At 39.2% G+C, this 17,876-nt stretch overlaps 1 protein-coding gene across 4 annotated transcripts in view; it reads left to right on the top strand.

Annotated features, from left to right (window-relative positions):
* EEA1 (early endosome antigen 1) overlaps positions 1-17,876 on the top strand; it is a 154,247-nt gene that overhangs the window by 37,613 nt on the left and 98,758 nt on the right. For 3 of the 4 annotated variants that reach the window (XM_050934256.1, XM_050934246.1, XM_050934264.1), the window contains 7 exons: positions 1,203-1,330; positions 7,674-7,728; positions 7,837-7,896; positions 8,838-8,877; positions 9,767-9,874; positions 9,963-10,084; positions 13,961-14,116. In XM_050934256.1, the coding sequence (XP_050790213.1) occupies positions 1,203-1,330; positions 7,674-7,728; positions 7,837-7,896; positions 8,838-8,877; positions 9,767-9,874; positions 9,963-10,084; positions 13,961-14,116 (669 nt within the window). Of the gene's footprint in view, positions 1-1,202; positions 1,331-7,673; positions 7,729-7,836; positions 7,897-8,837; positions 8,878-9,766; positions 9,875-9,962; positions 10,085-13,960; positions 14,117-17,876 lie in introns of those variants that run through there. The other variant, XM_050934273.1, reaches the window with a different exon arrangement.

Raw genomic sequence — 17,876 nt, 5'->3', positions numbered from 1 at the left:
ACCTATGGCCCAACCAACTGGGGGTCCATTATGCTATACAAACATAGAATAGTAGATGGTCCCTGTTTCAAAGAGCTTACAGTCTAAATAGACAAGACAGACGCAAGTTGGGGGAAAGAGTGTAATACACAAGCAGAGTGAACAGTGTGATGAGAGCAAACTGCATGTTAGTTCCATGATTATTTATTTATTTATTTTTGGACGGGAGATTTACTTACAAGAGGATCAGCTAACTGGAGAGAAAAGGGAAGGGACGGAAAGGAGGGTGAGGGGGAGAGGGCAGGGGTGAAGAGTGTAGAAGGGACAGTGAGCTGAAGTGAAGAGCTTAGACTGTGGGGGACGGGTGGGTTGCAGCAACCAGTCAGTCAGCACGGAGCAGAGAAAGTCGAGTCAAAATTGTGGCAAGTTCTCTGAATGTCCCAAGGTCCCTGCATTGGCTGCTGCTTCTTCTACTGGCTGGGGTTTATGGCTGGCTCTCCTCTGCAGTTTTCTCCCAAGCCCTCATAAGAGGGAGTTGGGGAGGCTACACCTGGTCCTACTTCCTCCAAGAGGGATGTGTAGGGGTGTGTGTGTGTGTGTGTGTGTGGAGGGAGTGTGTGTGTCTCTCCTGCACAACTCAGTGTCCAGAGGATTACTGGGGGAAGAAATGGGCTTGGCTGGGCCCCATTTTACCCTCTCCCTCAGTGCAGCAGCCCCAGCTTTGGCTGCTTCTGCCCCTGCTTGCTGGCATTTCTGGCTGGCTCTTTGCAATTTTTTGTCGTCTCATTACTATGAGTGTGGTTCGTGGAAGGTCTCCATCCTAGGAAAATCTTTGAAAGTAACAGAACTCTTTTTTTAATAAAAACTTTGTGAAAGTGCCTTTTTAACACCGCCTTTCCTCAAACATTTAAAAAAGTGACAGTCCTTTGTGATGCTACATTTCTTAAATTTGTTACAATTCTGTGTGCTAGTTTTGGGAGTGAAATTTAGCAATAGCTACAGTTTTACTGGAGAACAGCACTACATAATGAAATGGGTGTTTATTTTATGCTTTCTAGTCTTCTCTACTTTCCATAATGTATTAGATAAGTGGTATTTTTTAAGGTAACTACTCTCCTACATTTTATTTTTCCTATTAAATGGTACCAATGAATCTCTTAATTAGGATGAAAAGGATGGGAAAGGGCAAAAACTACTGTTGAATTTTCTTTCCTTTATAATAGGGCTTTATTTGTCCTCTGTGTATGAAATCTCATGGATCTGCTGAAGAACTTTTCAAGCACTATGAAGTAGTTCACGGATCTGGCATCGATTCAAGTCATGGAGGAGATGAGCATCCTTCACCGAAAAGGTAGAACAATATTAATTTGTGCATATAGTCTTCTGTCAAGGTTAAGTATTTCTAATTACTTTTAAGCATGTGCTAATCTGAACAGTTAATTATGCAATGAAGTATTTAAATCGTAATGTCCCATTTCTAAAAGCAATAAAAATATTAGTTTAAGACTATGCTAGCTGATACAGGACTGGTGATAGATAAAAATTGGGTTTACATATTGATATTGTTAAATCCATTGGTCACCTTAAATGCTGTTGATCAGTTGGTGCTGTTGACTCTTATGTCTGTAGCTGGAGTTGATGGGGGTAGCTCATGAGTGGCTTGATTCTCTTCCTATTTGAGCATTCCCAGAAATTGATTTTGGGCTTTGTTCCTTGTCCCTGAGGATTCGTTCATGCAAGGTTCCACATTGTTCCAGCTTGTTTCCCCTTCTATTCAATGGATATATGGGGCTGTTGTAAATTTCAGCCTGTATTACTTCCAGTTTATGCATTCCATGATTTTTGTCTTGGTTGTGCATGCCAATAAGATGGTGAACAGCTTTTGAGGGCGTTCACATACTATGTGGGAACATATGATGCTAATATAATAAAGGCATAGATTGTATAACTCTACTGGGTTCAACTAATATCTTGACTAGCTGTTGTCTTAGCCGTGGAGAAAACCCTTTGTGATTGACAAAAATAATAAATCAAAAATGAGAAATTATTTAATTAAAACATTGATAACCTATTGAACTCATGAAGATGAAAGATAGGGTATTTGCAAAGAAAAGAACGTAAAATTTAACATGCTGTGGCTATTAAGTTGGAGTCCATTGTGGGAAAATAAAAATAAAAATATCCAAAAGAAAATCCAAAACCTACTTGTGACTGTCTGTAGGAAGAAGGAGCTCCCATTTCTTCACAGTTGCATCTTAGGCATTGACAGAAGCAAGGCAGCAGGTCACAAAATAGCAGGGCAGGACATCCATCAAAACCTGTCATTGGAAATCTTCTTTTCACACACTGATCTGGAGGCTTCTCCTAACTGACAGTTCTCCAGTTGGCATGGGATCTTGATGACTTCACTCAGCTGAACATGAGCATTCTATTAAATACCTTAGCGGTAGTGGAGCTGTCAAAGAGTTTGACAAGACCCTTTCTCTGTAGCTCAGCAAAGAAAAGTGTCTGCACTAACATTTAAGGCTTTTAAATGTTTTGAATGTTTTTTAACATGTTTATCTTATGACATGTAAAACAAATTATTTCTTCTCAAATTGGTGAAACAACCATTCAAATAAACTAATAAAAATGATTTTTCTAGGACATTTTTTAGGAAGTAAAAAGTAGCATGACTTAATGATGACATTAAAAATGAATTAGGTAGAGCTAACATTAAATACCCTCCCCAGTCATTCATCAGTTAAGACTTGTGAACACAGGGGCTAAGGCTGGGGATTAGGCCTTTGGGAAGGTTTTGGTCTTTGGGAAGGTATGGGGCTACTCTTAAAAGTGAGTCTGTACAATTGGCATTGTAGGTTTCAATGTTTATATTCATCTGTTTATCAGATGTGCTCAGTTTACAAGTAAAAAGATGGGGATTCTTTTGTTTGCTTTTTTTTCTGTCAGTGTGCCAGCCCGGCAAATTCAACATAGTCTCTGAGAGTCAAGCTGAGTTCTTTCCATCTGGTGTATCATCACCAGTAATTAATAAAGGTTCTATAGGTCAAATCGTGCCCTCAGCAACACTGTGCCTTCAGTGAGGTTGCACAGGTGTAACAGACTGGAATGCAGTAAACAGTTCTGTTGATGATACACAAGGTGGATTGAACCAGAGCTCACTCAGTCTTAATTTTGTGTTTTGTGGGGAAAGAAGACAAAGAACAATACAAATTTACTTTTCTCACTAAAGTGAGTAGATGTGACCCTCAATATACATTGCGAACAGATTTGCTGAGTAAGATAATGTTTTTATAGTCATTTTCGCACATCACATAAAAGAGCAACTTTAAGTATATCTGGATCAAGCATGTTATATTAGATTTAGGAGAGCTGCATAGGAGAAGGCTGAACACAGAAGTGGGAGAAGGACTGGGAGTCATGCAGCTCAAGGGGAACAAAAAGAAATAAGAGTTAGGGCTTGTCTACACATGAAAGATTTAACAGTTCTTAAGCTGATATAGTTATACCAGTATAAGTCACTGTGTGGATACCCTTTTATTGCAGAAGAAGAATGGCCTTTTCAGTTTAACATAAGCCTCTTTCCAGAGTGAGATAAGCATAAATGCAGAAAAAGACTCTTTTACTGAAATGAGTGTCCACACACAGAATTATACTGGCACAGTATAAATATATTGGTTTAAATTCGTGCCTCAGGTTATGCCAAATAAACTTTTCCATTTAGACAAGGCTAAGAAAGGTGAGATATAGCTAACTATTTTGGAATTGAGCCAGGAAAAGCACAGTATTTTGAAAAGTGCCATTTTTTTTAGTATAAGCCAAGGTGTGCATTTAACCTGACAAAGTTATCAGTATAACCCCTCCGCATAAACACTTTTATTCAAGTATAAGAGAGCTTTTTTAGTTTAGCTTAAATCTCTTCCTAACTCACATAAACTAAACTAAAAAAAACCACTTTTATAAAGAATAAGTGTGTCCACACAGGTGGTTATGGTGGTATAACTATATCTGTATGAATATGTCAGTATAACTGGTAAAACATTCCTATGTGGAGAAGATCTAAATCCCATTATTGCTTTAAATAGATAACTTACAATATAGACATAACTAGTGAGACATTAGTAATATTTATTGGAGATTTTTTTTTTCTATTTACTGACCCTGAATTATTGTGTAGTATTTTTTATATTATTGTTTGGTTGTGACTGAGGCCTCAGATTATTACTGTATAGCAATAATAAAAGTAAGAAATAATGTGGTCTTGGCAGTAATATGGCTGCTGCATTCCACATTAAGGGTGGCTGCATTTCAGTGATGTGATGTGATCCTTATGTGTATAGTTTTCTAATTAATCAAGGTGAGTTGAGATTTTAGAAAGGTGCTATGCAAACTGAGTAATAACTATTTCATCCTCATATTTTGTTTTCCTGGGCGACTAGAACATCAGGCTTCTGAGTGTAATTTGAGAGTTACAAGCCCTAGGGTTTTGAGTGTCAGCGCACTCAGGCCCTCAAATTGATGTAACTGTTGGGCACACTGAATTGCGGTTTGGGTTAAATATTATATAACTGCATATTTCAGAACAAATAGGATAGCATGCTGTCTCCTACCATTGCCCCTTGACATTATATGGGAAATGAGAGGGAACTAACCTGCACTTTTAATAACATGGACTATAACACAGCTAAACATTTTAATACACTATCTTGCAATTCTAAAGTGCTATTATTTAGTTGATACAATCCAGTAAAACAGAATATAGTCTAAATCAGTTTATTTGCATATTTAACCCTTCTAATGTTTTGGGGTCTGTCTGACCCCAACTCACACAAAAATGTAAATAAAAATTGTTATGACAAACCTGTACTTCTTCATCTGTTAAGTATGCTCAGACTAGGATGGAGTCAATCTTTCCACATTGGGTTTATTATCTTACCTATTGTGATTTTTGTGTAGCAAAAAAAAAAGTAACTGAAAAGATGATGGGGTCAGTTAGACCGCCTCAATGTTAGTCAGTGGGGAAAAATGAAAGTACTACATTTTCAAGGTCTTTGGGGTCTCCTGCATCCCAAATACATAATAAAATAAAATAAATAAAACATGATAGGCAAAGCACTGGCTGTTTTCTTCAAGTATTCTCTAAGTATGATAAGGACAACTCGTTAGCATTGGTTTTATCTTCATACCCTAGTGTGGTTTTAATGTAGCAAAAAAGGTCATTCAAAAGTTATTAGGGTCAGTTAGACCTGAAATTAATTATGCAATTATTCCAGCACAGATTGTTTTTATGTTAAGGCAGCAATTATGATATGATTATATCAGTCTTTCAGCATTGTTTTTATCTTAACTGTTTCAGTGTTTTTTGTTTAAAAAAAAAAATGCTCCAAAAGGTTCTTGGGAATCTGTGAGACTCCAGATAACATTTTCCTTATGTATCATCACAGTTGTCCAGCAAATTGAGTTTCTTTGAAGATAATGGCATCACATTGGTTTTTTTGGGAAGCCTACAGTTGCTCGGAAGAGTTTCTGGGGATGCAACAATTGTCAGATGCATTTTCTGAAAAATCTATACTTGACAGATGCTGTGGCTGGGGCAAAGACACTATTGGATTGCATATGCACATTGCATGTCTGAAGGCATATGTTGTTTAGATTTTGTTGAATCACAAGTGGCATAATACATCTTTGAATAAGAGATGAATATTTCTCAGGGATTTGGGTACAGACATTTTTTCCCACTAGTACATGAATGGAACATTCCAGCCTTGCCAAAGGCTTCTAGGGAAATGTGTCTAGTGTCCTGGATACTGATCCAGAGACTAATTGGTAAGATGTTGCATCTGTTCCAGGGAATGAGATAGAAAAACACATCAAAAATGCGTGAAGTATAAAAACTTACTATTTTTAGAACATACATCAGGTATTAGCTCCATTTGTTCAAAGTAGTAGGCCCTTTATTGCAACTTTGCTGTGTTTGTGCCTTTTTTATTGTTGCTATCTATTTTCATTGTCTAAACATGGGGTCAGTTAGTCCCCAACACCTGTAGAGTGTTCCTTTTTTAAAAAACGTGTTTCATCATGGGATCAGTTAGACCCCAGCACAAGTATTGTATAATATGCTTCTTCGAATTATGTCCCTAGGGGTACTTCACTGCAGGGGTGCTTGCATCTCTGTGCTTTTGATTGGTTAGGAGATGAAACAATTAGTTCATGTGAAACAGGGAGGTTACCTTAGGAATGAATTTTGGATGTGACCAGAGTGTTTTGTGTTCTCTGTGTGTGTGTGTGTGTGTGTGTGTGTGTGTGTGTGTGTGTGTGTGTGTATATTCCTACTGTGTTTTCCACTGCATGCATCCGATGAAGTGGGCTGTAGCCCACGAAAGCTTATGCTCAAATAAATTTGTTAGTTTCTAAGGCAGTGGTCCCCAACCTTTTCAGTGTGGCGGGCACCTGACGACTAGCCGCAGAGGAGCGTGGCCGCCAGAGGGGTGGCCGCTGATATGCTGCCAAGAAGCGGCAAAGCCAACAAGTCTTGCCACCAAAATGCTGCCGAGAAGTAGTGTCATCAAGAGGAGTTGCTGCCGAAATGCCGCCAAAAATCAGCAGCATTTCGGTGCCAGTGCTTCTTGATTTTGCCGCTTCTCAGCAGCATTTTTCCGGTGGCCAGTAGGCGGGCGCACATAGATGCCATGGCAGGTGCCATGGCGCCCGTGGGCACCGGATAGAGGACCCCTGCTCTAAGGTGCTACAAGTACTCTTGTTCTTTCTACGGATACAGACTAACACAGCTGCTACTCTGAAACTTATCCTGAACGAATACTGTGTAGGGGTAATGTGCACCAGAGCCACTATTTCTCGTTTTCTCCTGGCCGAAGTAATTGCTTTCAGGAAGGCCATTTTCATTGAGAGGTATGTAAGTGAATAGGTGGCCCTGGGTTCAAAAGGAGGCCTAGTCGGTCCTCTCAACACCAGGTTTAAGTCCCCTGTGGGAGTAGGAAGGCAAGGGGGTTTAGCACATTGACTAGCCTCGTGGCACAGCACAAGGAGAGACAGTGCATGTGTGGGCCTAACGGACACTGCTACCAAAGTTCTGTGATCAGCAGCCCAGAGATGCAAGCACACCTATAGTGGAGCACCCATAAGGACACACATCTCGAAGAACCATTGTTACTGCACAAGGTGAGTAACTTCTTCTGAATCTAGAAAGTTTTAACTTATTCATAATTTTATAGTTCATTGGTTACAAGTAAAGTCAGTTTTAAATGCATCCCATATGTTACCTCCAATTTTCACATATTAGGGGTCTCCAAGACCCCAATATGGAAATAGTTGGGTTATTTTTGGTGCAATACAAGGGTGAAAAAAAAATTCCATAAACCTTAGTGCAATTACTCATTCTGAGAATAGACCAAGTACATTAGACTGAAAATTATTAAGATATTTAAGGTGACTAAGCACTTTTAAAATCTGGTGATTAGTGTGAAAATGAGATAATGGATGGCAGTTCAGTTTGTGTTAAATTTCAAAAAATAAAAAATGTAATACTGTATTAAGATGCGGATCAAATGTGAGGTGTTCTGTATCCAGCTTATTTCATAATAAATCTGAACAGGAACTATTACATGTACTGGAAGTTTAATCAACAAAATTTAACCATAACGTAATCATTTCTCAACTCCCGGATCTTTATTCAGCAATGAAATATCACTACTCCGACAAGAAGTCCAAGATTTGCAAGCTTCACTTAAGGTTGGAAATTAATTTTACTTGAATATAGTTCATGATTTCAAATTGTGAAGTGTTCTAGCAGCTTATATTGTGAGCCTGTAATACTTTCTCTTCCCTCCCCTTGTCTAGGAGGAGAGATGGTACTCAGAAGAGCTGAAGAAAGAATTAGAAAAAGTGCAGCGCCAGCAAGTAATTGCTTTAAAATACTTGAAGCAGGTTTACAACAAGCAGTTTATTATCATCTTTGACATTGAAGATTAATACCTTGTTGTAAGGCACGTGGCCCAATTCGATTAGTTCCATAAATTGATTCCTGAAGTTTTTTAAAAAATCAGTTGTATATACAATGAAATAACTGTGTATGAGGTTAAAGGGATGTTAAAGGTGCTATGATTATTCATTACTACATGCCCTTTAATTTCCAGTCAGATTTTTCCTCACAGTAGGCTCATTCAGACCATGCTCAGTTTATCTGTCATTCACTTTTGTTGCATCTATTTATCTGTAGTGAATTATTACTTCCAAAGTATTTCTGAAAATGGCAATATAATCTTAAAAACCCACAAAACCTTCTCCAAAAATATCCACCAAACAAAGTTAATTGTAGCCTCTTGCACCTTATTAAACTTGCCTCCTGAAACAATGGAGCTCTAATTTATTTTCATATATAGCAGAGTTGCTTCAGAACTGATTTATACAAACCTCAGAAATAGGCATTAGGGGTGAATTTTGCTCTATACGTGAAGGATTAAAAGTATAGAATTGCTTGAACCTTTTGGGAAAATCTGTCTTTCCTTTCGTTGCTGCTGCTTCTCTTGCAAGTTATAGTGCAGATAACATATATTGCTGTAGAGGCAGATTTCAATATAACAGAAGGCTCGTTAGATTGGAGTCTTGCTGTTCTGCATCAGTATGATAGCTAAGTGATATAAGAGGATGGCAAGTCATCTTGGCCTTTTCTGTCCTAAATTGCTCTGCAGCATTGAAGCACATCAGTCTATTTTCGTAACCATTCTAAGAAGCTTCAAGTATGGAATTCTTTCAAATGCTCAGGAAATGTCTGCTACTGAAACTTTTATTGCCTTTACTGTCTAGTGACACACTTATTCTTCATTTTTTCTTTTCTTAAGGAATCTAAGCCTGATGGAGTGACAACTGCTGCATCTGCAGGTGAGAAATATTTTAATAGAGAAGTTTCTACATTGCATTGAAATACTACAGTACTGTGTGTTAGAAAAATTAAGTTAAGTGAAACTTCAGACGTGATGAAAAATACTGTTTCCTATATTAAAAGGCTAAAATGATGCAATTATGCAATGTCTTCTCTTGCCTACATTTTTTTCAATAAGTTTATAGGGACACGCAAGGTTGCCATGTTCATTTTTAGAGTAAAGAAACATTAGAAAGAGGTTGATTGGTTCTATCATTTCTAGGAAAAAGAAGGTGAAATTATTGTGCCCATAAAAGTACTTCTGATCGTGGTTTTGATTTTTGAACATGTTCTTAATGATTTTAAATATACAAACAGTCATTGTGCTGAGTAAGACAGAGTGATTGTTGACATTTAAATTACACCAATTGTCAATGCTCATTCTGTTGACTTCAGTGCCAGTCTTCCCTACTTGCTGCCAAAGAAAACACTTTTTAAAAAATCTGCATGTTCTTAATTTTTTTGGTCCATGTTATATTTGCATGAGACACTCATGGAATAATAATGTTCCTATGTACACACACAATCTCTGGCTGATCCTTATTAAATAACTTCTGACTGCACCTCAGAAATTAGCAGTGTACAAAAAGTGACCAAAATGGATAAACTAATTTCAGTTGGTTAGTTAGATTATGAGCTCAGTCCTGCAAAATGCTATGCTCACTGTCCTATTCCAGCGAAGCACTTGAGCACATGCTTAACTTTAAGCATATGAACAGTCCTATTGAAGTGAATTGAAGTTTAAGTGAGCTTTGATGAGTTACTCTTTGTAATGCTCTTTATCAATAAAAGTTTCTGTATAACCTCTGATTTTAATTTTTTCAATAAATACTACTGTTTTTGAGCTAGAATCATTAGAACGGCAACTTGAAGAGACTCAAGTAGAAAATTTTAATATTAAGCAGATGAAAGACCTGTTTGAGCAAAAAGCCGCACAGTTGGCTACTGAGATTGTAGGTAAGTACATAAAATTATTATGCAATCTTTTCTTCTTTTAGTTAAAACCTGAATGAATGATCTTTTGCATAACTTCCTTCTTAACTAGATATTAAGGCAAAGTATGATGAGGAAATGAGTCTTCGAGAAAGTGCAGAGCAGAAAGTGACAAACCTGATGCAAGAACTACAGAAAGAGAGAGCCATAATAGAAGATTTAAAGACTGAATTGGTAATTCATACCACATTTATTATTATTTATTTATTTGGCCTTTCTCAAATGAGAAGGAGAGGGTTTTTAGTCATTTGCCCATTCTAAACATAATCTTAAAATAGACTATCATTGTTTACTTGGACAGTGATTTATCTGTGAGAGGAAGAGGGGCTCAAAAAATCCTCTCTTCTAAACTATCTATTCCATTGCTCTAAACGTCCAATAGCTTCCTAGCCAAGGAATCAAGTATCAGAGGGGTAGCCGTGTTAGTCTGGATCTGTAAAAGCAGCAAAGAATCCTGTGGCACTAACAGATGTTTTGGAGCATGAGCTTTCGTGGGTGAATATCCACTTTGTCAGATGCATGTAGTGGAAGTTTTCAGGGGCAGGTATATATATGCAAGCAAGCGAGAGATAACGTGCTTGCTTGCATATATATACCTGCATGGACCTCGTTATCTCTAGCTTGCTTGCATATATATACCTACCCCTGGAAATTTCCACTACATGCATCTGACGAAGTGGGTATTCACCCACGAAAGCTCATGCTCCAAAACGTCTGTTAGTCTATAAGGTGCCACAGGATTCTTTGCTGCTTTAGCCAAGGAATGTATATTTTGCCTGCTCTGTTTATTCAGTTATTTGCATTATTGCTAGATATGTATGACATGATGCTTGTTTGTGCTCTATTCAGAGGCCTGTGTGGCTTCCCTCATTTCAGGACTTTCATAAACAAAATATTAATCCTCATACGTGTTTTACTTAGGCCTAATTTTGCAACCCTTGCTGACGATGATTAGAATATACTCATGTGACTAGCTCCATTGTTGTTGACTTCAATGGGTGTCTCTGTATTAGCCTTTTTCCCCTCATGTTTTTCACTGTTGCTGTCACCGGGCAACTGCATTCATAAGAGCAGCTCTGCCCAAACCTTGGTGATGTGCTGGTTAAAAGGCTGGCACCTGTCATCACTTTGTCTACACTGGTGTTACCGTTGTTGCCCTTGGCTGCCCAGGACCTATATATTCCAAGAGTGTGCCTCCACAAAGGCAAAATACTAAAGAAAAGTTATTCCTAATAACACTTTTTCACCGTCATGGTCTAAGAGGAAGCTACCCAGCAGCCTTTCTTCCATATAAGGAAAAGCAGAGTAGCCTGGAGGAGCTTTCTAGCCTCCTATCATCTTCATTCACTCACTCAACTGAGAAACTTGGGCTCTGGATTTTTCTTTCTCTTCTGTATTGCTGTTGATTAGTGGCCTTTCTGCATTTCTCTGTCCACCTCTTCCTGCCACTGCAATCCTTCCATCTGCCCAACTTCACTCTCCCAGCCATTTTGCTTCTGTCCCTCCTTCTACCCTTCTTCTCTCTGTCCCGTCTCATCTTTTGTCTCTTTCCCGTTCCCTGTCCAAAACCAACAGTCCCTTTCTCCCACCCTGCTTTCCCCTCCAAAAGCCTACCTAAAACCTTTTTTTGGGTAACACATATAAAGCAAATATGTAAACAACCTATCCATCTGTGGAACTGGCATGATGTATGGCTTTATGTAGTGGTTGTATTGCTGTGTTGGTCCCAGAATATTGGCAATACAAGGTGGGTAAGGTAATATCTTTTATTGGACCAACATCTGTTGGTGAGAGAGACAAGATTTGAGCTACATAAGGCTCTTCTTGTCTAGGAAACGTACTCAGAGTGTCACAGCTAAATACAAGGTGGAACAGATTGTTTAGCATAAATAGGTAACACATATTTCAAGGGACCATTCAAGGTGAAGTGGCCTGTTAACAGCTCTCCAGTCATGGGGGCATTTACTACACTGGATAAGGTATACCATAGGTTGTGATAGGCATGTGTAGGACCCATGGACCTTGAAAGGTATGTTGTGGGGAGTGTTGATTATAGCAGAAATGGAGATATGTCTACAGTTTTGCATCTGTTCTGACAATGTCTGGTGCTACTTTGAGTTGGTGGGTCCTGATCTGCAAGGAGCTTGCGTCTGATGAGGAGCTTGGAGAGGGGTTGGGGGGTTGTTTGAAGACCAGAAGAGGAGGTTCAGGAAAGGTTTATTTCAGGATAATGTCCACATTGAGTATGAGTTGTAATTGTTTGATGATACCCTGTATGGGTTCTAGTGTGGTGTGGTAGGTGAAAAGTAGTGTTGTGTGGTTGGAGGAGGTTTTATTTCTGTGTTGAAGCAGATTCTCTCAAGGTGTTTGGATGGCTCATTCCATGATGCTATCTACTTGTCTGGTGGAGAGTCCTTGTTTGGTGAAGGTGGTTTTAAGTGTATATATCCCGGACTCTCTCCTCAGAGCATATTCTGTGGTATCTGAGTGCCTGGCTGTAGATAACAGATTTCTTGGCATGTCTGGGGTGGTTCCTGGATCTGTGAAGTGAGGTGTGGTGATCTGTGAGTTTATTGTATATAGTTGTCTGTAGGCTTCCGTTGTTGAAACTGGTTGTGGTACCCCAGAAATTGATGCTAGTGTGGGAGTGTTCTAGAGAAGGAGTTCTCAGCCTTTTTCTTTCTGAGCCCCACCCCCAACATGCTGTAAAAAACTCCATGGCCCATCTGTGCTACAACAACTGTTTTTCTGCATATAAAAGCCAGGGCCAGCATTAGGGGGTATCAAGCAGGGCAATTGCCCATGCCCCACACACCATGGGGCCTTATGAAGCAAAGTTGCTCGGGCTTGGGCTTCAGTCCTTGATGGTGGGGCTTATAACCTCGGGCTTCAGCCCCAGGGGATGGGGCTTCGGCTTTCTGCCCTGGGCCCCAGCAAGTCTAATGCTGGCCCTGCTTGGTGGACCCCCTGAAACCTGCTTTGGGCCCCTGGACCTCTGGTTGAGAATCATTGTTCTAGAGGGAGTTTAGTGGATGGATGGTGGTTGTTGACGTTGTGGAGGAGCTTAGGTCATCTGTGTAGAGGATGAAAATGTCATCCATGTAGCTCAGGTATATCATTGGTTTCATGTGCATTTGTTCAGAAATTCTTCTTCAAGGTGGCCTCTGAAGAGGTTGGTATATTGGGGAGCCATCTTAGTAGCGATGGCTGTTCCCATGGTGGCAAAGGAACTTTTTTTTTTTTTTCCTTCTGAATGTAAAATTGTTAAGGGTGAGGATGAAATGGATGAGTTTGGCAATGTGCTTTGGGGTGGAGTTCTGAATTCATAACTTTGCTAGACTCCAAAAAACATGGATTGAATAGACACACTGGATTTATATGGCTTATTACAGCAATCTATAACCCACTAACCCTTCCTCCCCCCAACTTCCCTCTCCTTCCCCGCTTCACCTTGAATGGTCTCTGGAAATATGTGTTAACTACTAGGCTAAACAATCTGTTACACCTTGCATTTAGCTGTGACATTGTGAGTACATTTCCCAAACCTGACGTCGTGCTCTGTGTAAGCTCAAAAGCTTGTCTCTCCCACCAACAGAAGTTGGTCCAATAAAAGATATTACCTCATCCACCTTGTCTCTGGGATCTGTAGCTGGGATTACGACCCTGGCTGCTTTGTCTGTAAGGTGTATCTTTTCCTTCCACTCCTCATCTGTTCTGTTGTTCTTTTGTATTGTAAGCTTTTCTGGGCAGGCACTCTGTCTTTATGAAAGTGAAAACAATGCCTAAGGCCCCACTCCTGATTGGGGTCTTTGGGTGCTACAGCAATATTTATAATAAAAACACTGATAAATAATACCATTCTCTGTTTAGATGAGAAATGAAAGTGTATTTGAAAATAAAGGGTCTGGAAATAACCCAAAATAATTTCAGCAGGAAATCTTAAATGGATTGGAAGCTTTTGCGGAGAGTGAATATGAAGTGATTCTGAAAACGTATCTGTCAGTATTAGAAATCCTTATAGGTAGTAATTATTGTTATGCTGCCTTTCAGCTGCAAAGGCCTGGTGTGGAGGATGTTTCTGTTTTAAAGAAGGAGCTGGTCCAAGTTCAGACATTGATGGACAAGATGACTTTGGAGCGTGAAAGAGAATCAGAGAACCTGAAAGATGAGTGCAAGCATTTGCAGGCAAAGTATGCGAACTCAGAGGTAATGAAGCCAAACAAAAAGGCTTAGAACATGTTTTAGCTTTGTTGTGATTTTCATATTATAATGATGAATGTTAATCCATCACACTGAATAGAATTTTGCTTTCTTCCCTAACTAGTCTGGTAGGGAGTGTTTCATTAGATTAGAGTAGATTGATACAATCTGTGCATTGGTATCCGGACACTAAATCTTTTTTAAAAAAATTCTCTTTTTAGGATGAAAAGTTAGTTTCGTACAGCCATGTAGAGGAGAAGCAACCTCCTCTGCTGGTATATGTTGTGATCTCTCAAGTGAGACAGGGAAACAGACAGAGCAATACATTTCTGCCTCAAAAATAAATTTTTTTTTTGAGTTTTCCTAAATTGTGTGCTGTAATACAGAGACAGAAACTAATTGTTACCTAAGGTTATGATTGCTACTTAACATTAAAATTGAAACATATGTTTACAAAACAGGGTTACAGTTTTAAATAACCCCCCAACCATGTAAATATATGAAAATGAACCATCAATGCAAGGTAGATAACTATTCAAATGTACTCACAGTTCATATAGTCCCTTAAATAAATGTACATGCTTTTGTAGAATATGCATTGTGACTTTTTTTTAATCATTGTAACTTCCGCAAAATTTTTCCAGCATTAACCTATTAATCAGAAGCCTTTTGACACTTACCCTTTATCACATCTATATTTTGCATATAAATTACAAACATTAAAATCACTAACAGACTCCCCCTGCCCTCCTCCTCCACAGTATCTTTCCATTCACCTGCTCATTATTGGCCATAGAAATCAACATTTTGCCTATTATCCTCCATATACAAACCAGAAACTAAATTCTTGCCAGTCCCAACTACCTGTTTTCGCCAGTAGACACCAATATATCATGTCTCATCCTTCATGGTCAGACCAGAGACACAAGTATTTTTCTTCATCCACTATTCCATTCTGAGGTTGAAAACAAAATCTGTTACTTCCACCTTAATTATATGTCCTGGAAATATATATGCCTGTATCACCCCATGCCCTTTTTTTCCTGTTTATCCTTTCAAAGTGAGACTCCACGCTCCGTATGGGATACAGATTGTAGGTGGGTTTTTCAGAAGTGCTCAGCGTTAGGCTAACCAGCATCTGTTGAACTCAATGGGAGCAGAATTAGACCAGTGTTGAGAGATCTGAAAATACTTAACAATATTTATTTAATCATGCTGTACCCAGTAGGGCACAGATCTCAGTATACCCTTTTGTTTACATGAAACTAGTACATTACCTAATCACCTAGGAAGAAGAGAAAGCAGGCCAAAGAAACTTGGAGAATGATTGGTGTTTTCATCTGTAACTAGTGATTTCAAATATTCTTAAAACTGTTGTTGTTCCAATAAGCATTTCCTGTAAAATGTTAGGTGGGTAGATAATGGAAGTCTGAATTAAGGTTGTTTTTGGAATGTGCAATGTGATTTTTATTTTTACACTTGCATGTTTATTTCAGAGAATGTCTGAACTGTGAGGATACTTGCATATTTATCTTCCTTCCTTTAACTATTCGTTTCCAGACTTTTGAACGCTTAGGCTTTCTTAAACTGGAACAATCCTTGGTGTGAATATGTTTGCACTTCAGCGAGAGGTAGCAATCTTAACACCTATAACCTTGCTGTAATTTTTGGCTTGGATCAATAAAATTTTTGATGAGGAGATGTGTGTGCTAAAAGTAACAAAATTATCTGTTTGTTAATTTCCTTCTTTTGAATATAGGGCCAATATGGAACTCAGGAGCTCTGCAAGGTCCCTACTCCACCATGACTATGTATTTCCCTGTCCTGTGCAGCTTAGATAAACTTATCAGTTTTGCAAGTTACCCCTAGCTCATGCTATTTTAGAGGTCTTTGCAATGGTGCAGAATAACTGGCCCTTCCCCCCCCCCCGTTTCATTTCAGAGCTCTACCAATTCCAGCTCCTCCTTCCTTCCTCTGCCCTGCAGAGCTTTAGAGATGTGTGGAGTAACCAGTTCTCTTGGCCTTGTACTGTTTCTAAACTCCTCAGGGTTCCTGATATCTTCCCTTTTTTCCTTGCCCTGCAGAGACTGTACAAGGCATTCATGGAGCCACATGAATTGTATATAGAGTACAGTGTTCTACCAAACAATAAGTCCAGTATTTTCTTAGTCAAGTTTAAAATATTTAGACTAAGGAGAAGCCTTCACAGACTTGATCAGACATGTATGTGAAGGAAGGAATGTCGCAGTTTGAGCCTTGAGTATACAGTAACTCCTCGCTTAACCTTGTAGTTATGTTCCTGAAAAATGCTACTTTAAGCGAAACAATGTTAAGCGAATCCAATTTCCCCATAAGAATGAATGTAAAATGGGCGGGCGGGGGGGGTGTGTGAAATAGTGTTAGGTTCCAGGGAAATGTTTTTTGCCAGACAAAAGACTATATTTTATATATATGTACATACCCAGTATAAGTTTTAAACAAACAATTTAATACTGTACACAACATGATGATTGTGAAGCTTGGTTGAGGTGATGAAGTCAGAGGGTGGGATATTTCCCAGGGAATGCCTTACTGTTAAATGATGAACTAGCACTCAGCTGATCTCTCAAGGGTTAACATGTTGTTAATGCAGCCTCACACTCTACGGTGCAGCACAAATGGAGGGAGAGGAGACAGCATGGCAGAGAGAGACAGAGACACACACTCTGTGTGTGTGTGTGTGTGTGTGTGAGAGAGAGAGAGAGAGAGAGAGAGAGAGAGAGAAGTGCATTGCTCTTTTAAGAAAGCTGACTCCACTCTGAGTAAAGTGCCTTTTTAAGTAGATCAGCAAGTTGAGACAGCAGCTGCTGCTGGCAGGCTCCCTCCATCTTGACCCCTGTCGTGTCCATCCCCTCATCCCCCGCTCTATGGAGGTGGGGGGCAGGAGGACACGCCTGCTTGGCAGCTGCCGCACAGAGAACTTAGGGAAGTAGGGAGTTGATGTGGGCCTTCCGGTCCACTCTGGTTCCAAGCCCCTCCAGCTAGCTCCAATGGGCTGCTCTTCCTGCAAGCAGTGGACAAAGTAGGCAGCTGCCAAACTACGTTAAAAGGGAGCATTGTGCAACCTTAAATGAGCATGTTCCCTAATTGATCAGCAATGTAACAGTGAAACAATGTTAATTGAAATAACTTTAAGTGAGGAGTTACTGTAATTGGTTATGTAAATTGCTGCCTCATTTTTGAGTATATCACAACTGTACTTCAGAATTTAAATTTTCATTTCAGTATATTGGCTATCTAGTCTGTATGTTTCAAAGACAATCTAAACGTGTAAACTGAACATAAAGTGATGTCTTCCATATTATGCAGAGCTAGCTCTAACAGAAATGTGAACTGCTGCTGTTCATCTTAATGGATGGATTTACATACCAAAATGGCTAACTATTTCACTGCGTATCATTTAGCAGAAACAATCTAATGTTCATTGTAACTCTTGTTGAACATAGTAGCAGATATAGAGGAGAAGGGTTGCATTGGTGTAGCTAGTTATTTTCATGCATATGAATGTCAAATCTTGGTGGGGCTGTGTGACTAAATTTCCAGTAAAGCTTTTGCAGTGGCATTAGCTATCTGTGAAAAATTGGATAGGTACTATTTAAAGTGAACCAAAGACAACTGGTATAATTTAAGTGCTAAAGTAAGTAGCAGTAATTCATTCTTCTCTAAAATGTTGCTATCTCCTCTGCATCATAATCTTTAACATGGCAGTGACTATAATGTGTGACAA

Source organism: Gopherus flavomarginatus, chromosome 1 (genome assembly GCF_025201925.1).
Source record: "Gopherus flavomarginatus isolate rGopFla2 chromosome 1, rGopFla2.mat.asm, whole genome shotgun sequence".
Classification (NCBI taxonomy): Eukaryota; Metazoa; Chordata; order Testudines; family Testudinidae; genus Gopherus; species Gopherus flavomarginatus.
Note: the sequence above shows the minus strand (reverse complement) of the source record. Positions and strands in the feature narration are given on the sequence as shown.